We start from the raw sequence: 23,766 nt of genomic DNA on the forward strand, positions 1-23,766 counted from the left end.
ATTTCCTATGCTGCCTCAGCAGTGCGTTTACTGCTGCTACTGTAAATTGGATTTACAGACCAGAGCCCAAGAGCTTCCTTGCCCTTTGAGAGGAGCAGCTGTACACCAACCATTTATCAGCATTACTCTTGTACAAAAGAACTTTAGGGAAAACAATTTAATCACCTTCAAGCAGCACAAGTAAAACATCACACTTCCACTGTTCTCACTGGCGGTACAGCTAATCAGAATGGTGGCCTTATATGATAACATCAGACAAAAACAGATGAACCTCCTTCCAGTCCACAGTACAGAAAAAAAACATCCCAGCATAGCTGCTACAGCAAAAATGAGGACTTACGTCAAAAAAGGGCATTTGTATTATGGTTCTCATGCACATGAATTAATAAGGTCATGCTCTCTGCTCAAGCTTTACACATGTGCAAATTCATAGTCCAAATTAAGTTAAGCTTGTGTGAATTAAAGAGGCCCAACTATGATAAACTAGGTCATAGTCTGGGGATGAAATCAGTATGTCATGTATAAGTTGATGACAAATTGATTGTACATGGTGAAGTGTCTTCTGTTCACTGAGCATGCAAAATGTATGTAGCTTTCCTGCTCTGATGTGTGGTGTATGCTACGGTGCATGATAGGAAATGCAACCAAAAATATGTGTAACATAAAGCTGACCACACTAAGTACACCCATGCTTATGCTTGTATTACATGAGCTCTTGCAGGGCTAAAGTCAGTCCAAATTGAGCAGAATTTGGTAGAAATTTAAGCTAGAAGTTGAATTAGGCTTCACAGAATACACGTTAATGACCCTGGTTTTGCTTGCTGAGTGCCAAGTCAGTGTTAAGTTGCATTAATGCTTCATGACTCTGTCACATCTACTTATTTAGAGTTGAGGCCCATTTCTCTTCCATACCAGCTCTTTGCAACTGTATTTTCATGCCTGTCATTGCAGTCCACGCTATATCTGAGATGAGAAGCTATTCTGTGGTATGTGATTTAGTCGTCATTTATATTAGTGCTAAATTGGACCTACAAAAGCAAGCCAAACAGTTTGTTCAAAGCTTTAAGTAAAGAGAACTTCTGCATGCGACTGCTCTGAACATGAAGGACAATGTTGCTGCTTTGCTCTGTCCAATTTTGCAGAGAATAAAAAATATAAAGTTACACGTTGGGCATTACATTAGCCTATTTGAACATGGATATTGTATGCAGTGTTAGATCTTTTCTCTATTCCCTTGCCGAAACACAGGGCAGGGAAAGCCAAAAGAGAGAGATCATTGGGAATACTTGGGTAGGGTAACCGAGAGATACGAAAGACCAGGTCAGAGGGGACTGAGATTAATGGCTAGGCAGCCAAGAAAAAGAGTGGTAGTATGAGAAACATGGCAAATATGACAAAACCACCAACAACACTGGATTTGTCTCCATGAGATAGAGGCTATCCCATTACCTGCTCGCTTTTACTATTCACCATCTCCAGAGGAAGTGATAAGGTCATCTCCATCCTGTGAAGATAATCTCAGCAGCCTCAGCATATTCCCATGGATATATGTAACTCAAGGCAACAGGAGATGGCCAGGGCTTTTTTGGATGTTTTGTTGCAGTTCTTCTCTTTCCTTTTCTTAAAGCAGCTAGTCCTTCAGGCTGCTTCTCAAAGTCTCAGTCTGGCTGAAGCTATTTGTGAAGAATCAACAAGATACATTTTTGTGTCAAGAATTTTTGTATATGAATTCTGTTCATTGTTCCCTTTTTCCATGAAACTCTGGATTTATTAAATCCTCATTGAATTACTGGGAAAATTTTCAGAGACTTCTAAAGGAATTGGTTTAGACTCTGTGTTTTTAAATAATATTTCTGTCATTCCACCATTAAATAAAGTAAATTATTTTCCAATAAGTTGCATTAGTATAATTAGCATCTAAGTAAATAATTTCTAACACAAGTAATCACATCTGAGAGACATCTGTATAGACACCTGAATAGCGTTTTAATACATTATTCAGTAGACTTTTAACAAAGGAAGACTTACAGTAGGTGCCCCAGCTTGATCTCTCTGAAGTTGCTTTCAGGTATTGTTCATCTGCTAGGCATTCCTTCAGCTGGTATTTTGTGTGAGCTTAGTTCAGGATATTTGTTTTTGAAAATGAATGTTATGTGTGAGTAACCCCATGTCTTTGATAGACCTACATGAATAATGTTGCCTGGGGTTCTGTCTGGTAGCTAATAATCTGGGAGAGAAAGAGGACAAGAGAGAGCTTATCCACAATTCCTTTATTCAGGTGGGGGTTTTTGATTTTGGTTGGGGTTTTTTTCTTGGTGGCAATACCTATCATATTTCTGAGAGCTACTGTATCCATAGAACAAGACCTTTTGTTTAGCTTCTTTTTAAAATGCAGATGCATACGTACTGGCTTTTATATTGTTCCTTTGTGACAGGCAGAGATTGATGAGCCGCTGAATTATTTTCTGCAGGAGCTGTGTGGAATGTCACTTGGCTTCTGATGACAAGTCACCGGGAGAATGCAGTGAAAAATGCAAATTGGTTGATGCAACTGTCAGCACTGCAGAGGGTTTGTACACTCAAATCTTCCTTTCCTCTGTGTGTGTGATTAGTGATAGCTTCCACTTTCAGTAACTTCATATTTGAAAGTAGCCTTGTTTTTCTGCCATGGAATTATATTAGGGATCATAAGGTAATTGCTGTCTATCTACGGTTCTTCTGTGGTAAGTAGGAGATGCAGATCAGGGCTAGTATTTACCCCTCCGGGTTAATTAACTCATTGGATCACACCTACTTTCTAAGCAGTTTATGTAAGAAAGGACAGAATTTTATAAATACCAGAATCAGTGGCTGATGAAAGCCCCTGAGGTGAAGTCACGCCTGCACCATGAGTTCCAGCGTGGCTTCTTTTAACATACAAATGCAAAACCTGATCCCAGTCCTTATGCAGACTCTTGATTACAGTTGGCAACTAGACACAGCCCTTTAACCTGTTCTGCTTCTCGTCAGGTTTTACTAAGACATTCCTAGTACCCTAAAGGCTAAGTACATCTTTCAGTTGCGCATTGTAATTCAAAACTGCCCTTCATCAATGGGAATTTCTGGAATATGAATTAGCCTTGAATAAAATAGTACTCAGAAAAAAAAGAATTAACTTTGAATGCAATACTACATCAAAGTCTTCTTTTTTCCTATAGAGGAAGGTGCTTGCCTGTACAGTAGGCAGTCTGTATTTATTCTTATGGCAAATCTAATCCCAATCCTATGGCAAAATGCAATTGTTAGGTGAGGCAGGACATGGGTGCATTATATCCACAGCACAGATGTAAACATAAGCATTAAATCAGCCCAATGTAAAAGTTAGGATGATAATGCAGAATGCTGTATGCACGTCTAAGGACTGTGTCTGCAAACTGTTGGAAGCCCATCCAGAGCTGCATGCATGCATAAATTTCACTGACAGACATCTTTCCAACAGAGATACACCTTTTGGTTTTGATGACATCACTCCATAATATAGACCTCAAAAGTTGCAAATATTGCCCTTGTAAAGAAATTCTAATTTTGTATTTTTATTAAAATTATTATTAAGCATTGCATTCCTAGATATCAGTATTTGTTTATAAATATAAAAATGTATTTACAAGCTTCAAAAACATATGAGCACTTTTATTGTATCTCTGTAGCTGGTAAAGTTTTCAGGTTGCTATTGCCAGATGGCAGATATTTGTAGCTAGGAATATATAAGACATTCTACTTTCAAATACAATGAATACTCATCAAGAGCAGGAACAGTCACTTATATGGCTCTGTTCCCACACATAGCGGTCACAGGAATATGAGCATGACAACATCACCTCCTGTTCCTGCTTATTTCCTTTTTTTCATGTCCTGTGCTTCCCTGACTGGGACTGTCAGCTAATTCTTTAGATTTAAAATTTATTTGCAGCAGTTACAGTAACTGCTGTAGTGAAGTGAGGTTAATCCAGCCTTCACTATTCCCATCCTAACCTCTCAAAAAACCCAAACAAACCCAACAAAAAACACCCCACAGAAGTTGTTGCAAACTCTGTTTCATGTTAAATGCTTTTGTAATAGCTCAAAGGATTGGTTTTGGCATGGAGGTAGCCTCATTAAGTCATCCCGAGGGGGGAAAAAATCTTAACAATAATTTAAAAATCCTAAAATCAAAACTGTATTACCTAAACAAAAAAAAAATTTGAAGTGGTATAACTAGACCACCACATAATATTTAGGACAGATTATTGATCAACTTCATATGGTAGCATACTGCTTCTTTCTGTTTTATATTTCTGTTTCTTTAATGCTTCAAGGCTTTTTGAAAACTAGAAATAGCTCTCGGTTAAATAAAATATTAGCACTTAAAGATTTACTTTCTCTTTTGCATGCATACGTTGCAACACAATGACTGGAACTGTGGAGCAATAAAAAAGCGTAGGCTTTACATTTGCCTCTTTCCCGGGAACGCCCGTTTTAGCCTCTGAGCCATGCCTTTTGCCTCCTCTGCGTCGGTTCTGTGGGTGCTGGGGGTTTCCCTTCCCGCTCCCCCGCAGCAGGGCCACCGGTGCGGCCACGGTGCGGGCACCTCTCCGCCTGGGGACCCAGCAGGGCACGAGATGGCACAGCAGCTGTGGGGGTGCTGACGGCTTCATGTTTACTGGGCTTATCTCCATGGCAAGCATCGCTTTTGAATATTTATTTTCATCCAGTTTTAATATTTTAATATTAAAGCGGGCTAATCCCCCCTTTGCCAGATGGATGTAAGAGGAGCCCTTGTTGCTCTACTCACTACCCAGGAGGAACCGCTGTTCCTAAAAAGCGGCTCCTGCCACCGCAGCAGCGCACCAGGCTGCTCCTGCCGCAAGCCCAACCGGGACGGTTACACTCGGCTTGGAGAAACGGAGTTTTTCCTACCCCATAGTGTTGACACCGCACAAATTCCCAGTGCAGCAACAAAATGGATGCTGGAGTCTGGATAAGCCTCTACATCAGCACTGCTGTGTCGCTCCGACTCAAAGTGAGATGAAACTCTTCAAAAAAAGCATTTTGTTCAGCAGAAGACGAAAAAGGGCATAATGACATTTAAATTTACAGTCAATTTTTTTTGTTGAATCTTTTATCCAAGTACCTCTTAGGGAACAGTCTTTCACACTTCCAGGCTCCAGCTTGCCGTTACCCAATTCTTCTTGCAGTGTGACTCCAGTGATTTCAAATACCATTGAATATAATGGAATTAGGCTGCCGGCAGAAGTGGGAAGAGTACGATGATTCACTGCAGAACGCAGAAAATTACACAGGTGTAAATTACAGGAGTTTATCTACCTAGGCAAATTTTTGTGCCGGTGGACTGAAAATAATCTATGCAATAGTCTCTCTTAGTCATCCCTCATCCTAAAAATAACATCAGAGAAATAAAATGTAACTGTAAGCTGAGCTCTGAATTGCTTGAACTGGCATCTTTGCTTTCATTTCTACATCCTTGCGCATAATCAGATTTCTGCTCCCCAAATTATGTCTTAAATTATGACATTAAATTAAAATTTACAATTTAAAAATAACAAATATATTTGCCTTCTGGATAACATTTGGAATGTGCCTGCCAGTTTTTCACTGCCTTCAGGATAGCTAACAACTACCTTTTTTTTTAAAAAAAAAAAAAGAGCAAGCTAATATTCTTTGGATCTGCTTGCTTAAAAGAGTTGGGAAACAACAAATATTGCAAAACTTGTGGCAGCATTACTGGAATTGTGACCTGGCAATGAGTGACATTAATTCAGCACACTCAGTCTGCAGATTGTGGCCTTTCTAACAAAATTAAATCTTGTTAAATCAGCAAGTCTTGTCAGCCTGTCACCTTGATAGATAACACATTGCTCTGCCACCAAGGACAGGCAACAGGTTAAATACAAGATTATCACAAATCAAGAGCATGTTTCCATTAAAATCCAACCAGATGTGATTCTGTTTTTACAACAAGCAGAGAAAAAGACCTTAGGGTAGTCAACTATTTACACTTTCATATTTTCTATGGTGTTTAATAGTGTTTTCTAGAAGACCAAACCTTATGATAATAAGCTATATGAAAAAAGAAAAGGGAGCACTTATTTCTTTATGTACTATAGATTTCTTTAAATTCCATATTCCTGTCTGATTCCTACTTTATATTTCATTACTCTTCATATTAAAGTTTGAGGACTTAAGATTTTTAGCACAGTTGCTTATGAAATTTCAGTAAAAGTTTCAAATGAAATAAGAAGTAAGAAATAATGGAGAGTGACAATTATTTTTAAAGAAATGTTTGAGAAGCTTACTGTTTTTTCTTACCTCTAAAAATAAAACCTAAGAATTTTTTTCTAAAAATGTACAGAAAAGCATACCTAGATCTCCAGAGCTATTCAAATCATGGTTTATATGGAAACATAATAAGTGTTCAGCCCCAGAAGTGTTATTGCACACAGTTTTAAGGTCAGATATTTTTGCTCTGTGAAAATATTATCTAAAGTTTATGCTACAAATTATGGCATTTCTGGTTCTGGACCTGTAGTCTCAGTTTTTGATTGTTTTACTTGCTTTATATTGTCCCTCACAGCCAGTTTCCTCCTGTCTCTCTGTTCCCTCTGAACTAACTTTTTGCAGCAGAAAAGGTTTCCCAGTTAGGAATATCTGGGGGAAAAAAAATGATTAAGTTTTTGTGCAGCTCTACATTAAATGGAGAGACAAATGTCTGTCATCTCAGGTCAGTTTTTATCTGTTTCCCCTGGAATCACATTCCAAAGACCCCAGAATCACAGTTTTCTGGTTTTAGTCTATATTTACTGTGGTGACAGTACTGGAGACACTAATCTTTGAGAGCACTATTGTGGAAGAAAAAATGGCAGCCCTTTTAACAGTACCCATTGCTGTTTGATGTATGTATATCTACTTCTGAAACATAATCTAGACATGGTAGGAGTAGCTGTAAACCAAAAAGAACATACTGTTTACTTTATCCTATACATACATTTCCTAGGCAGCTGGTGGTTCAGCAGCTTGGAAGCACTTCCAATTCATTGAAATTCATAGTACGCTAGATGGTCAGTGCAGACTGAGACCACCAGGATCAGTTCTTTGGAAATATAAGTGAAAAATCTGAAACAAAACAAAGCTTGGGTTGGAAGCAAAATTGTTAAATTTAGTAGAAATTGTGAAGGTATTTCTGTTTTCATCTTTCACTTTGCCAGCCACAGACGAGGCTGTGACAAACATGATGCCAGCAGTCTCTCTTGTTCTTACATGTTAAACTTCATTCGATCTGATGAATGACTTTTTCTCCCCTTCCTCTGCAGATTATTCCGAGGATAAATCCATTCCCTGCTCTTTGCAGGGGGAAAATGAATGTATAACCACATTTCTACTGGCTATGGATGAACAGGGAAAGACAGTCATTCATAGCATAGAACAGAAAGGTAAGCAGTGAGTATTGCTTTTTCTATGTGAAATCTGATTTAAAAACACAGGCAGGGTGAGCTACCTGGAAGCTGAGCTCTTTTAAGCAGTACTGCACTTCCTTGTGTTTGTGGCTGTCCTCTGCTCAGCCGAAAAAGCACCTCCTCAAGCACTTATTTAATATGGTGGTAAAATAAATACCTCTTCTTTCATGAAAGATGGGCAGAAGGATCGCTGGGCTGCAAGAGTAAGTTAATTTTTCTAAAGCCCTGTGCAATTCTAAGATGATGATACCAAACGCCATTTGCATCATATGAGAAAACTGTAATTCACTTTGAAATGACATATATTTCATAGATGGACATATATCCATAAGGCTATCTGATTGGGTATACCTGATGAAATTCTAAAACATATTTATAATTCCATTTGATGTTGCAGTATCATTAAGTTTTTAATATTTTGCATAACTAACAGATATTCAGCAGATCTCTTTATATCCTTTCATTTAACATTACTTCTTTATTTACTGTTATTTCACTACTGATTTTTCATTAAAGTTCCTAATCATGTAGGCCAGGAGAGAACACAGACAGCACTTTTCAGCTGACAAACAGTTTAGTTTCCAGGTGATAAAAATGCTTTTTTTTTTTCCTTTTTTGACACACCCAGTGCCTCAGTGCTAAATGTCAGTTGTTTTAGGGAAGGCCATGCAGATTTGTAACCTCATTCTATTGGCACAAATGGCATTTATTTTGTTAACCCTTTGTGTAGCCTTTCTCTAGCATCCGTGTGAGAATGAAAATTATTTCACTGCGCAAAAAAGCAGCTTCTACCATAAGAACAGTAGCTTGGTTTTGTATAGGTTATGATTACAGCAAGGATGGTTGTAACAACTAGTACTAACGAAGCACATCTCTTTGTAAACTATACCCCTAAGACTCAAGAATTTAAGGGTAGGATTGTGCTGTGATGGCTGCGATGCATGTGAACATGAACTAAGACCTCCATAGAAATTTATTTCATTTATGGAACCAAAGTCAAGATGGCACCAGTAGCCAGAGCGTTAACCCACTGCTCAACCCAGACCCCTCAGAATTAGTGAAATGATGACATCAAGCAAAAAAGTAATGATGTGAACTAGAATCATGTAAGCCAAATAAAACTGAAAGTAATTTTTCAATGTCCTTAAACCATGGTTCAATAAAATAGTAGCATTCACTGACTTTGATGAGGAATACTTTTTAATATGAAAATAATAAAACTTCTTTGTGCTGTGGTGAAGAAGAAACTTCAGTTTTAATTTTGACTCTCTGAAATATTGTACGATAAAATTTATTGTAGAACTTGAAATGCAGAAGTCCTTCAAATTGCTCAGTCCAACGTTTTCAGCAAGTCTAATGGATTTTTTTCCTGGTTGTTTTCATGACTGAAATGCAGTTTCCTTTATTTTCTCAATATCATTGGTGACTCTACCCCGATATAAATCTCGCTAGAATCTTTTCCTCTGCAACACACTGAATATCAGCTAATTGAAGTAGAGATTCAGTTGTAACATTGTAAAATTCATAATCTTGTCAACTCAGCCCTGTTTTTTAGAATTATATTGATACAGATGTGAATAATTTTCTAACTTTTCAGAATCTGGGTCTGTATCCAGCAGCTGCTTGTCGACACAGTAAAAGAGCAGTGGAAGAAGTTAGAAATTAATTTTTAAAATATTTTAATGCAATATTTTTCAGCCAGTTTCACAAACCCTTTAGCAAGCTAGCAGGAGAAAAATAACACAGGCTTGAAGGAAAAGGCATGCATAGCTCACAGCAAATGAGAAGGCCAGCATGCCTCTTGGCTGTTTTTAATTGCCTAAAATTTATTGATTGGATAACCACACTCATAATTGGTTTTATTTCCACAGATTGCCCACAGCTTCCAAATATCCCAATGATAATGGTGGGTGTCACCCTTGCTATCCTTCTCATTGGCATTGTTTTACTTTGTATATGGAAATTACTGGTATCAGTTCAAGACCGAAAAGAGGTGGCCAAGTTTGAAGCAGAAAAATCAAAAGTTAAATGGCAAACGGTACGTTAAATGCATTGATTTTATATGAGGTGCTTTAATTTGGTTGCATGATACACAACTGCCTTTAAAATTCTGTGCCTTGGTTTTGTTCTTTTAAATTGATAGATTTTATTGGTAGTTTTTCACTACACTTAGTATTCTGTAAAGTAAAATTACAATTTTTTTAGGGATAAAAAACAGTTAGAGTTTGATCTCCTGGTTTAATTTCTTCCGCATGTAAAAGCATGTAGATAACATTTTTTTAATAGTTGTTTTTTAATTAGTACCTTGCCTTTGATTCATCTTAGCAAAGTTGTTCGCTGCCTATGTAATTATCAGAGGTGCACCCCTCTTCCCTGAAACAGCCCATTTTAGGAAAGAGAGATTATTGATGGCCTCTGTCATAACGAGAGCCCACTCACACGGAGGAGCAATGAATGTAAGCTGTCCAAAATGTAGGTAAAAGGACAAAGAAATTCTATCTATAGGTTGCAGACATCTAATGCAAGCTTATACCACATGTTCCCTTTTCTTCTTTCCTTTCTGCTCTTGACTTTTTTGCTCTTCTGCAAAAGCTTTAAGACTTCTGAGGCTCTTTGTAAAAAAACGTGTTGAGTAAGCGTTTCTGGCGGGTGCCAGGAGGACAGAAATACGCTGCCGTTCCCCCGGCTCCATTCTCGTACGAAGCCCTGTGGTTGCAACATTTCTGCAAGAATGGACACTGCTGGCCTGTCAGCTTTTGAGAGGGGAAAAATCAGTTACTTACCAGCAAGGCCACTTGAGAATGTTGAGCATCCTTCGGCAGAGCCACATGTGGTAAAAGGGAAGGATACACTTGATAGAAGCATTTTAATTTTCTTTTCTGTCGCAAGAGGAAATGATAGCAAGTGAATGATGGGAGCCCAGGATTAAAAGCCCGTGTGGGACTCACCCTTCTCCCAACGTGTGGTAGTCTGTGTGGCTCAAGCAAGAGGACTGTGACAAGTCACACCTCAGCGCTGAGACACTATCTGTGCTTTTAGAATGCTCCAACCACAACATGATACACAAATTATATTAGACATATTTGATAAAGTATTGTTTGATGATGCACGTTACTTTCATCCGGGAGGCAGATGTGAAGGGAAGCATGTTCTAGACAGGTTTGCGCTGCCTCATCTAGACCAGTCGGGATTTTGGTGACTGCTGAAGGCTGTTCTAAAATTATCAAAGGTACAAAATTACTTCTGTACAAAGATTAGACCAGAAGCCCTCACTGGGGAATAGAAGCAGTGGGAGGAGGGTGTCATAATTATAAAATTATGACTGGGGAAATTGAAGATGGGACGTTTGTTCACTGACTTTTCCCGTACAAGCATGGTGAGATAGCAGGCTCCAAAGAAGCCAAAAGACATAAATACACGACACCTGCTTAGGCCATATGATTTATTTCCAAAGATATCCTGGATGATAAAAATTTGCATGGATTCAAAATGGCTATAGACAAATCCATCCCTTCTGACCCAGGAGGTTTGTGAACCTGTGTGAACCTGTGAAAGGCATGTGTCAGCCTTTTCACGCGCAGCCTGCATCACACGCCGTTGGGAACACGTTGCTGGGCCAGGGAGATGTCTGGCTCGAGTTTCTCACGGAGTACCAATCATCTTCTTCTGCACGTGGGAAAGCAGAGTGGTACTAGCTGGTGCACGTACGACCTGCATCATAACGCTGGGTCAGGAATCATGGACCGCAATGGTCCCTTTGCTGAAGAGGCGCGCTCAAGGCAACGGTGTGCAGCTACATCTGCTTGCAGCTGAAGCTAGGGCAAAATGAGTTAAACATTGCATGACTCCCATTTCTTCTGTTTTTGTTTGATTTTTTAGGAAACAAATCCATTGTACAGAGGTTCAACAACCACTTTTAAAAATGTAACTTACAAGAACCAAGAAAAGCAAAAAGGGGCCGTGGCTGCAGATTTCTATTAGTACCTTCAACACCACAAACTTGGTTTTACTGGCAGGAAATCTAAAAACACTTGTTTCTTCTCAGCTGGTTATGTGATATTTGTTTGCACATTGCAGTGGTATAATCATTCTGTTAGAGAAAATATATCTTGTCTTGGAAAAACTATAGGTAACATATTGATGGTAAAAGTTTAGTAGAAATATTAAAAAAAACCACCTTTAATATTAAAGCCCCCCATCTTAAAAAAATAGCATCACAATCATCACAAATATTTTTAATCTTCTCATTAATACTGAGGGTTAAAGTTATCATATGTAAGCCTATTTTTGTGAAAATGGTTATGTACAATGAGCTGTATACTACTTTGTTAATACACATGATTCCATATATTTGTGTTTAGGAATGTATTTGTACCAGTCTATTTGGTGGGCTGGTTTAAATTTAAGAAGATAATTTTTTCATGAATGCTGTTTAAATTACTGAGGTTAGAGGTTCCTCATATCACCTCTGTGACTGAATAGTTTTTCATCAAAAACAAGTAGTGTTACTGCCTACCTTCTGTGTATCTAAGGTATACAGAAACCTCTCCCCTCTAATTCTTCTTTCTTGTCCTGTTTCCCTCTTTCTTTGTCCTTGTTGCTGTTTGATGTTCTTTAAGAACCCGGTCCCTGGGGTTGTCTCAAGGAAAGTTAAATCAAGCCCTTCCTCACTTGCAGGTTTGTTTTCTGTTCCAGGCATAGACTGCCCTTCCCCCCGCCTCCCCTTTCCTTAAAATTCTAGTAGAGACGATCCAGAGCAAAAGAGAAATATTAGTAAATTAGAGACCCCGGTAGAGAAACGTCAAACCAGAGGATTACTGGAACTCCTTTTCACCATTTACATCCCGTTTAGGCACTCAAAATAAACCTTGCATGCTGGACCATCATGGGAACTGTTGCAGGAGCCCTTTACATGCGGGAAAAGTTCATGCACAAAGACTCAGTATCACACACAAAGACAGTACTTTTTTGTTGATACATCCAAAATTGTGAGGTCCTTTCAATGCCCAGCAGCCAAACCATTTATTCATGTGTGAAATAATGTATTCATTATTTTGGTCCATTTTGTTTTGGTTCTTTTTTTTTTTTCAAACTAGGCAACAAATAGATCTATGGATTCCACTTATTAATTTCCATGACGTTAATGAGTATTTTTACATCTCAGTTTTAGCTAGTTACTAATGGCTTGCCATAAATTCTTAAATTGTAATGCCGTTACCATGCGTAGCATTAGGAAAAATAAAGCCCCATCAAAATCAGCTAACATGCTGGCATAAAAAATTACAACATTGGGCTATTTTAAGCTAGCATTAATGTACTTTAGTTTTTAATATCACTTTTCCTCTGCATTTTTAGTACTCTGGAACATATGGTCAAAATGTACATATGAATGTACTTACCAAAAGACGACTTAGAAATCAAAGGTACATCGACACAGTCACAGGCGAACAATTACCTACATTCCCTAGGGTAAATCCTATATTTGATCTACAAAAATCGATGTTCATTTTATACTAAATGTTCATAAAGTCTGTGCAACTTCAGTCTCTATATCCTCTGCAACTCTTGGATGTGAGACTGATGTATTAGCTAGCTCTGACCCACGCCTGTTTTAGGGCCTGATCCAAAGCCTACTGGAGTCAACGGCTACAGATGAGAATCTAGTTTCAGTGAAACTATTAGTTTTGGTTTACAAAGATTGTTTTGTTTAATCAAACTGGTTAATACTGTCTGTTAGTGGATTAGAACCTATAGTGTATATTTCTGTGCAAAGAGGAATAAACAGTATCAGGTGCCTTTGGAAAGAAGGTGATGCTATAACCATGTATTAAATTCAAAATTATTGCAGTGTGAAGGAAAATGATGGCTGTCATTAAACTGGAACAGATGAATTGCAGGTTCACATCTGGACTCTTTAGTATTCCTGTATATCTCATAGAGGAAACTGCACAAAGGCTTGCACCTGCGGCCCTTCCAGCCACTAGACTCCCACAAGTTATAGGTGGGGCCAAATCCTGTTTCCCTGGTATATGGATAAACTCATATTTGTATGGATAAACTCAGGAGGCAAAGCTGGCCCCTGGATTCTGTCTCAGATTCCACTTAGGTCAGGTTTGCCTAAGGGACTAAGGAAATCTGGGTTTAGGCCCATGTAAATTATCTGTTACTCTTTTGTTTTTCATGTAGGAGTCATCAAATGACAATCTTTCTCTGAAAGAAATGAAAATATTTTTATTATTTTTAAAGTAATAAAAATCTATGCTGTTGATTAAATACCCTTTAAGTTCTGTTTCTCAGAAGACTAATTCTGCTGCTCAATATTAGGGTTGAAAGCCCTTCTTCTGTAGGTCACCCATTTCAATATTGAAATATATTTCAGTATTCAAATGTTATTAACAAAGTGGTGTTTGCATTTCATATCAAACACTTGGTGGTCTACATTCCCTGTTCCTACAGGAGATTTCATTTCACAAAGCTACTTGTTCTCCTCCCATCACTTGCATCTTCTGATCATCACCAAAGACCCAATTTGGTATGTAGGCAAATGTTTACAGTCCCATCACTCCTCCTAGCAATCTCCAAATTATCAAAGACATACAGAAATCAGGCAGTATGTTTTGCGATTTCCCTGCTGTGTCTGACTGTACTATAAATGTTCTGTGCACCTTCAAAGTTGTCAGGACGGAAATCACCCAAATAATTAAGAATTCATCAGAGGAGAGAAAATAGAAGGGCTTGATGAGGAAGGTCTCTATTATTGAGGGATACCACAGAACTAGGCTCATTCATGTGAGCCATCCTTTTAACAGCATTAATTCAGATCATACATTTTGACTAAACCCCCACATTTCAAGAACTTTCAAGATCTACTTAGCATTCACCCTAGAAACAAGAGTGGTGTTCATCTTTTTTTCATTAACTGTATTATTTTTATCTTGTAGCATTTGTACCAAAGTTCATCTTTTTCTTTTTTTTCCCCACCAAATTATGAGTGGGTTTATGTGTGGTGAGTGGGATGAAAAAATCTTTCTGCTGTTTTCATGAATATTGTTTTGACCTGAGGCTGGACCTTAAGAGTGGCCAAAACATTTTTAATAGTAATACTTCTATTCACTGAAGAGTTAAACTGAATAAAAGAATAATCATGAGCAATGTAATGGTATTTGTGTATCTTTTGCACCCTGTAGAATGGTAATTTCAGTAATGTATGTTAAATAACAATTTTAAATTTGATTTATAAAAGTTGCATGTTACCCTGTATTGGGTATGTCCAGATTGCATCCAACTTAGTTTTGTGATATAACTAGTGGGTAATGAGTCTGGGATGCAAGACTCAGATGTCAAGTGCAATACTCTCCATGTCTTGTCTGCCTTTATACAGAAGTTCAAGTTTGCTTTGCAGTGTACATTACGCCACAAAACTCATCACACACAACCTGAAAGTAAAAAAAAGAGGCAATTTTTATCTTAGTCTATTTGAAAGAAACAGGTAAATGCCTCAACTTGTTTCTGTAACAAAAGGAGTTATTTAACCTTGAATAAAGATTGTAAAATTTAATGTGTTTTTAATATATTCTTATCATTCGTTCTTCATTTTCCATTTTGGCATGTGTATTTATCATTTTTTCACATGATTTGATGAATCTTAGCAAATTTCTCATCCTTTGGCATTCCCTAGAGCTTATTTTATAACTCCTCTCCCGCCTTTTTGAAGACAGCACATGGGGTTTAACGTCTGGATTTTCTTCTATATGTGATCCTTTTACTTTTCACGGAAATGAGTTAATAGATGAATGCTGTAAGCAACCTATTTCTGGAACTCTGATTGATAACACATGGCATTCTTTTATACAGGCATCCCTAAATTGCACAACTTGCTTAAAGCTAAAGATCCATCCATTCTGTAAGTGCCACAGCAGTAATATCTTTTTGGAACTACATGGCAAAGTGCATATTTTCTCTTTAATCTCTTTAATCCTTTTTTTTCTGTAACGAAGTCGTGTATTTTTATGTCTGCTAATTTCCTGCTCTGAGGAAGAGAACATTCCTTTGCACCCTTGACAGGACTGTATTTAAAGCCTATTGTATTCTCCAGGCACACAGTAAGATGTGTTCTCTCGCATTTCACAGTGGATTGTGAAGACTGAAACTGATACAATTGCATAATGTATGCTCATGGCATGTAATTTAGAATGTGTTCTACCCCAGAAGTCTACACTTCTTTTAGTTTTGTTTGTTTCTAGGAATGGTTCGTGCTTAGAAACTTTTCTTCTGTGTTTTCACTGATGTACATATCAGCTACTATTGACAGATAGCACCAAAAGCACAATAATGACAGGTAGTGTAGGTAATTATAAAGGCTTTGGCTTTTCTAAGATCTTGGTAGACGAGAGCTTTGCTTCTTGAAGTTGGTTCAGTCTCTCTCTTCTATCAGTATTCATGCAAAAGCAGAGCAAACCAAAAACTGATTTTCATTGTAACCTCTCCCTTCCTCATGCTGTTTACACTAAGGTTTAGATTTCCTTTTAATCAAATCAGAAAATTTGAACCAGTTTCAAGACATTTCTGTATTCAGATAGATGAAGTTCTCAAGGCATGATGTGTTTCTTTAAAAAGCCATTTTTCTACAGGATAGCTTTTCTCAACAGTGCGTTTTTTCATTCCTGTTTCTACATTTAGAATAGGTGGGAGTGTAAATAAAACCAAGGTCTTTATGTATGAAGAAACAGGAAACTTCTATTTAGTGTTCAGCAGTTGGATGTTATCTGTGTTTGGAAAAGTGTGTGCCACCAACGTCGGGCTTCAAAGTTAATAACTCTAGTTTAAAGGTGAATTCTATCTCCTGTTGATCTTCTTAGGTGAGAGGTTAAAACTTGCTTTCTCTAAAACTCTCAACTGACTGAAAAATCAGACCTATAATTATAGTATAATTACCATGTAAGAAATTCTCAGTTGCTTCTATTTTAGGTTACAGTAGATTTGAAAAAGGACAGATTAAAAAAAAAAAAAGAAAAACAAAAAAAACCCACCTCAAACCAAACAGGAAAACCAAAACGAACAAAACCCACCACCACCACCAAATCCCCAGTAGTCTCAGAGGTGATGGAGAAATTAAGCCTAAAAATATATCAAACCAGGAAAAGAACAGTTCAGGCTAAGAGTCCTAGAAATCCTTAAAATCAATGAATTGTTACAAAAACTTTTGACATGCTTCCCTCCCCACCAGTGTCTGTAGGGAGAGAAAGTCCTCTGTGCTAATGTGTCATGAGCCAACACACAGGGTGACAATCAAATGACCCACGGTCAAGCAAGAGAATTTGACTTTTTACAGATGCAGCGCTCCGTACCTCTCGTATTCATCCTAGAGTACCTGCAGCTACGCTTCAAGCTGTCTGGGACAGCAGCTGCAGGAAACAAGTTCAACATCTCCCTCCCATAGACTAGAGGTTTTGGATTCCCGTTCTGATGCTCTCTGAATCTGGCAGATACAGAACTTCATCACAGAGAGAGGCTTCTCACTGAACAGAGTATTTACTGGGGGTGATTACTCAGCATCCCAAAAGAGCTTGTTGGAAAGACTGTCCCTTAGGGTTGGTCTACTAATGGCACTCGGGAAATTCATTCCAAAATACATTTATGAATTTATTGTGGGCTGGATAATCCACATGAAAACTGTGTGACAACATTCACTTTGGATTGGACTGGTCTTAATCTAGTTAATCTTTGTAAGAACAAGAGCATATGAACATGCTTAATTCAGTTGATGTGATTTGCTGTACAGTCACCAATTTAATTAATTTAGATTAAATTCTGAGTTCTTCCATGTTGAGATTTTAAGAAAATAAAGGAGGAGAAAGATTAATAGCTGGGAAGTTTCCTGCCTTTCTCCATATCAAAGGCCAAGACACCTGGCCTGACTGGTTTAATAGCGTTGGCAGCAAGTCGTTCCCACCGGTTAGAAAGTCGTTAGAGCCTTTCAGTGAGTCATAGTCAGATGACCTCCCGTACTGCAGTTACAGCCTTTAAGTTTTTTGACTGCACGTTTGCATCTGATGATAAACTCAGCCTATGATAGCAAACAGAATTTCCCTGCAGAGAAATGATGCTATTCTCCCCAACGTGTCTAGTTCTTTCACAGGAACAATCCACCAGCAAATGTTATTCTCCTACCTGAAACGAGCAGTGACTAGAGATCATTGGGTTTTATCAATGTAATTTCATTTCTTGTGCTTGTTAACAAATTTTCAATTTGGGCATGGAAGGATGCAAAGGAAAAATACTTTTGCTTTTTCTATTATCTTACCGGCATAAAATTCAGAGAACAGAGCAGAAATTTTAACAAGTGGTTCCCTGGTGCCTACCCGTATGTGTGTGGATATAATATAAAATATAATTATATAAGTAATGAAAACAGATTCTATCACTGTGTGAAGCCAATGGGAGCTCTGGCTTCCAGACTTTCTTAAATCCTGGTTTTTAAATCCTCAAATATGAGACTGACTGTATATCTGATTTACCACAAAACAAAATATTGAAGCTAATAAGAAAATAAATGTCTACGCATTTTTATTGAATACAAAGTAAGGTGTCTAATGCAAAAATTATTCCACCTGAGAATAAATTGGTTACAGGAAAGAGGCAAAGTAAAATTTGCTCTGTGTGCATATTCTCTAATGAGCACAGTAAATATTTCCACTAGCTGTAAGATTTCTGAGTCTAAATGTGTATGCACAGCTGGAAAAAAAGATCAGCTCTTCTGAGAAGGAATGTACAAGGTGCAAAGGCACACCCTGCCCCTAAGTTAGTGAAGTCATGTCAGCACTGGGGACACGTTATGCCCCAGAATTTCTGCAAGCGTATGCCCTTCTGAGTGTTACACCCAGGCAAGTTTTTTTTCCGACTAGATTGATGGCACATTGTTCGAGGTTGTCTATCCTTCCTAAGTCGTCGTTCTCAGTCTCTTAGTAAATGACACAGCCCAAGGCTACGCCCAGCCCTCACTTCTGCCCGCTCCAGTTTATACCAAAGCCAAGCCCAGCTCACGGACACGCTCCTGTTTCGGACATCGTTTAATCAGCAGGCAATGGGACCCGGCAAGAGGTGTTTTGGTGGTGGCCACTGGCGACCAGCAGCTGCAGGCTCCGGGCCCACTCTGCTGCCAACCTGCCGCAGCAGGTTGCAGACGTGCCTGCCTCCGGGCAGACGTGGAGGGAACACACTGACTGAAGGACTTGTGCTTGAACGCATCACTTTTCCTGGCGCTGATAAAAAGTGTCCTCGATGCTTCACTGTCAGAACCAACGTCCGCTCCCATTTTTTACAGTGGAACCTGCTTATTCCCTATTACCCTGATTTACGAAGCTTCACCCTGATAAAATGAAGAGGGGTTGTGCTTAAGGAATTGGTTAGCACAGGGTAGAAGAGCCAAACAAATCAGAGGAATGGTTTCACCTACAAACCTGTTTGCATACGATTAAGAAGCACGGAGAAAACTATCAGTTTAAACCATGAAACAAACGTGGTGAAAGTTTTATGGGATTTATATTTATTTTAAAATGTCTGCTGAGCAGCTAAATGATGGCTTTATTGGTTTGTTTAAAGAGCATAACATTTGTTGATCACAGTATATGTAATTTCTGGCATTGAGTGCAATGAGTCATAGGGTTGTTTAGTAAACAAGTCTACAGTCTAGTATTAATAGTTTTTCTTGGGATCACACTAACTACTCTTTTGTAGCAAATCTTTGCAAAAATTGTCTTACTCTACTATTGATTTTACTATAATAGTACTAACAATGGAAGGCTCCCTTGACGGCAGCCGTGTACGTTTTAAGCATGCTGGCTCCAGGTTAGCAAAGTATTCATGTGTCTCAGATGTAGGTAGGCATATACAAAGGCTTGAAGTCATTCTAAGCATATAAATGTTTAAAATTTAAGCAACAAATTAGCTTCTTTGCCAGAGTTGAAAATTTAATTTAAAGACTGACATCAGTTACGTGACAAATCCTTGAAATGCTTTAACCAGTGGATCAGCTGTACATTACGGCTCTGAGCTCCGTAAACCTGCGCTAGTTAACAGGGATAGGAAGACTTTGGAAATATCTTTAGGCACAGGCTGTCTAGGCCAACAAATTCAGATGTGGGGCAGCTGGGAGCAAAGTAGTTAAAAGCTGCATGAAAACTGCAGACAAAAATAGAGCTCTGCTGAACATTTGCTCTTTGCATGTAAATCCCCTTTCTACGGTGCCAGCGTGATTTAGTTTTGCTCTACCGATCCAAAGTCCTGACCTAACACTGGCTTTTCTCAGAAGCTCAGTAAAAGGCAATCAAGGGAAAATCCAAGATTGTTCCCTGCACAACATGGTAGCATCCCTCCCCTCAAGGAGTGCAAGAGACGGTGTTCGAAAGGTAAGAGCGAGCCGCAGTCATTGCCCAGTTTTCTCGGCGTTCCCTGAGGTGATGCTGACAGCACGTTTGGGATGCAGCAAAGAACTGTTTTCACCCTCTATTTTACTCATGTCCTTCAGGCCCGCTGCTGAGAGGCATTTGGAACTGCGGTGTGTACAATTTATAAGTATATGTGTATTTTTGCTGTAGCCGCAGATAGTTAAAATTATGTGAAATGCATGGTGTTGGGGTGTATGTATTAGCGAAATGAGGATTTGCTTAAAAAGCCTTGAATACGGGAAAAATGCAGGTAAGGCAGGCAGATTTTGTACACAGAACTGTATCGGGCAGGTGTGGAAAGGGAACCCTCATGAGAAAAGGACAAGAACGGCAAAAAAATGACTGTGTTATGTGGAAGGATGAACGAGACAGCAGGTACGGTTGTGCCAAGGATCTCAAAGGGAAAGGATAAGGCAAAGACAGGCTTTGAGAAGCTAATGGGGACGGGCCAGAGGCAGCTCTGGCCCCAGAAGCCCATTTTGTTTTGTTGCAAGTATCGCAGTATTGCATTTTTTCCCTTAACGCTACATCGGATGGGCTGCATCAAAGTCTGTCTGCTATTGAATTTGATACTATTGCCGAACAACAGCCAGGCTGACATGCTGGAGTTATAGTAACAGTAAAACTTCTCCCCAGTATTAGAGCATCTATTATAACAATCTATTCTTGATTTGTGTCAGGTGAGCATTTACTGGGAGGGGAGGGACGGAGGGCTTGGAAAGGTGGGGGTTCACCAGGGGCTGGCTCGTGCATCACGGTGACAGCTGTGACACAGTTACTCTCGCCACTCCGCACCCTCGCCGGAATAGCAGCTATCCAGCAGAGCCAGCGAAGCGTGAGGCTGTATTAATGCTCTTGGTGTCACCCTTACAGGGAGTTTTTCACTTTGGAAAAAGAAGTTTTTGAACAGCTAACAAATAAAACTTAGAATCACACGTAGAAAAAAACATATTCTGACTCGTGAACACTGAACCGGCGGTTTGCAACCAGGGATTTCAGTTAACCTGAAAGTGGCCGGTATCGGCTGTCCCCTGGGGCCGTCTTACCCGTCACGGGCTGATGGGGACCAAACTGCAGAGCCTGGCAGCCGCAGGGATTGCCTCGGAGCTCAAGAGGCTGGAGTGGTGTAGCAGAAACACACAGGTAGAGACGCCAAAAGGAAAAGGGCTGTCGCTGGGCATGGTTGAGACATGTCAGAGGAGGTAGGGAAGGTGGAAGCAGTGCCTGTAGTACCTGTAGCCAGGTGTAACTGGAGTGGCAGAGCCGATAACGAGAGTAGTTCTGTGCCCGGGGTAAACAGGAAAACTTTTAAGTGAAAGGGAAGATGAATACAAACTTTGGAGTTGACCCGAGCTGCCTGGGAACCATCATTTTTCAGCTAAACAGGATCTAGGATGGTGCCTTTGAAAAAGATGGAATTGTTGCTTGCTGAGCAGGGCTAATTTAAGCAATTTTGGTCCTGCTTTTTCTTCCTAGCTATTCTCTGGTTTGGTGTTCCCATTCTGGCTGGGGGTGGGGCAGGGAGGAAAGAGACCTACCCTCAGACTTATGATTAAGAGATTATGAACCTCAGATTATGAACAGAAATTACTGCATGAGAAGATGCTGAGCACATGACACACTGGATCTGTGTGTGTGCCCTGGAAAAGCAATGGGTTTGTGAGAAAATGGAATTAGCGTGACTTTGATGAAGGCTTGTATTTGTGGATGAGGGCCATGAACATGCACCGGGTTCATATCTGCGTATACGTGTGTATATATATATATACGTATACAGCCTTCTGTATACAGAAGGCTGAGTTAATGTCTAAGCAAAGATAGGGGAAGGTATTGAATGTCTGCATAGAGTACCTAAATAGCAGGTACTATTAAAGGCTATAGCTACCGTTTAGGGTATCTGCCTAAAGGCAGATCAGTTCAGACAAGTGCATATATATCCATATGGGTCCAAGTATACGCAAAAAGGAAGAGAACAGATCATCGACAGAGAAATTAAGAGAAAAATATTTACAAAAACTGGGTTCCAGACAGAAAATGAAATAAAGGAGCCAAATCACTACAGCAAATGCCTTGAAGGAAGACAAGTAAAGCTTCAAACAAACAAATAAATAAAATTGGAAAGTTATACAATAATGTGCAAGATAATATAAGCTATGTCATCAAGTTTCCTTCAGAAAATGTTGCCAGCCATGGTGGTTTTACAAGCCACTATGCTAGCGAAGATGTCTTATTATTGGAATTAAGTAGGTATAGCTTAGCTATAAATACCCAGGCCAGTATAACTGCAGCTGCACTAGAAAGGATTTACTGGTTTAATAAGAACATAATAGATTCAAGAAGGTAAAAAACTGTTCAGTCAAAGAGGAATCTCTTTGAATATCAAAGGAATATCAAAGAAAAAAAAAGAAGCAAGGAAAGCTACTCAGAATTAATAAGTTGCTAATTTGCATTTAGTAAAATATGTACAAAAGCATTGTTGATATGTACATTATTGGGAATCTGTAATCGGAACGTGGTTACTTTGAGCTTACTGAAATGAGCAGAAAAATCTGGCTGAGGTGGGGGTCCTTCCCACAGCCCAGAGCATCCTCATTTTTGCTCACTGGCACGTTCATTTTTAAATGTAGTACCACGAACATGGCGTGATCCCTTGGTGTAACCTAGAAGCAGGTTCTGGAGCAAGACAGCCCTTTTCTGGAGCTCAGTACTCAAAGCAGCGGCCAAATACTCCTAAAGAGATGCAGACAGTTCCGAGTGGCCAGATTTTCATAAATGGCTCATTAACACGCTTCTCGCTCAGAATGTGAAATTCTCTGAAAGCTGCAGCTTTCCTGGGAGGTACATTACAGCTCCTTGAGAATTACAACCCTTCTGTCTTGCAAAGTCAGGTCACTTCTAGAACAGCTTGTTCAGCAATGTTTCCTGCTGTTTGCTCTCTGTCAGACATTTTTATCATCTGTTAAACTGGGAGAAACCCCTCCAGTTATCTGCTTCTTTCTAAGTGTTTGGCTTTACTTGCTTCTTAACTCCTTCTACCAAACTACTGGTGAGAAGCTCCCCAAACCCAGAGGTTTCTGTTTCCATCCTTGTATCATGATTGAGGTGGACGTGGGGGAACAGGGGCTCAGTTCAGTTACGCTTCAACGCTGTACATTTATTTTTATACAGTTATGTATAAGATGTACATACGTATGTACTTATTTGTATATATTATATTTACTTATATAGGTTTTTGTATCTATGAATATCTATATTCTTGTCTGCTATGCATAAAGAACAATGCAGAAATATGCTTACACAGATTAAAAACGAACCGTCTTGCTGATTCCAGTAAAACTGCTCTATCGTAACCCAGAGGTTCTCCTTTCGACTTCGCTATTCATAGCTTCCGCAAGACTGAAACCCAACCCAAGCGGGGTGGCCCCTGCGAGCATTCGACTGAAGACAGAGATGAACAAAATGGAAGAAGGCAATTATTTGTCCCCATGCCAAAATGTAAAACGACTTTCAGTTGACAAGCTGACCTGGCTAAAAAAACGAGTCTCTGAGCAGGGTCTGTAAAAGCGGGGATGCTCAGGGACAGAGCAGCGAACCTGTGGATGCGGACTGTGCTATCGGTGGTCTCCCACCTCCAGTGTCTCTGTGTGTTTTTCTGGTTCTTTGTAGGATAAAAGTACCTGGAGCGTAGGCAAGAGAAAGTTGAGTGTTTTCAGACAGAAAATAAGATTAATACAGAGCTTTTTGTCCGCTTGAATCCACAACCCCGGTCTGGGCACGCGGCCCGAGCTGCCTGAGCTGCGTCTCCAAGCCCGGCCGAGCGGTCTCCGGCG

At 39.3% G+C, this 23,766-nt stretch overlaps 1 protein-coding gene across 2 annotated transcripts in view; it reads left to right on the top strand.

Moving 5' to 3' along the window:
• The window catches only part of ITGB6 (integrin, beta 6), a 32,228-nt gene extending 20,757 nt beyond the window's left edge, over window positions 1–11,471 (top strand). For both annotated transcript variants that reach the window (XM_010295866.1, XM_010295865.1), the window contains 4 exons: window positions 2,472–2,569; window positions 7,347–7,466; window positions 9,362–9,528; window positions 11,370–11,471. In XM_010295866.1, coding sequence (XP_010294168.1) covers window positions 2,472–2,569; window positions 7,347–7,466; window positions 9,362–9,528; window positions 11,370–11,471 — 487 coding nt within the window. The remainder of the gene's footprint in view (window positions 1–2,471; window positions 2,570–7,346; window positions 7,467–9,361; window positions 9,529–11,369) is intronic.
• The last annotated feature ends 12,295 nt before the right edge of the window (window positions 11,472–23,766 follow it).

This window comes from Phaethon lepturus, unplaced genomic scaffold (genome assembly GCF_000687285.1).
Source record: "Phaethon lepturus isolate BGI_N335 unplaced genomic scaffold, ASM68728v1 scaffold17101, whole genome shotgun sequence".
In the NCBI taxonomy this organism is placed as follows: domain Eukaryota; kingdom Metazoa; phylum Chordata; class Aves; order Phaethontiformes; family Phaethontidae; genus Phaethon; species Phaethon lepturus.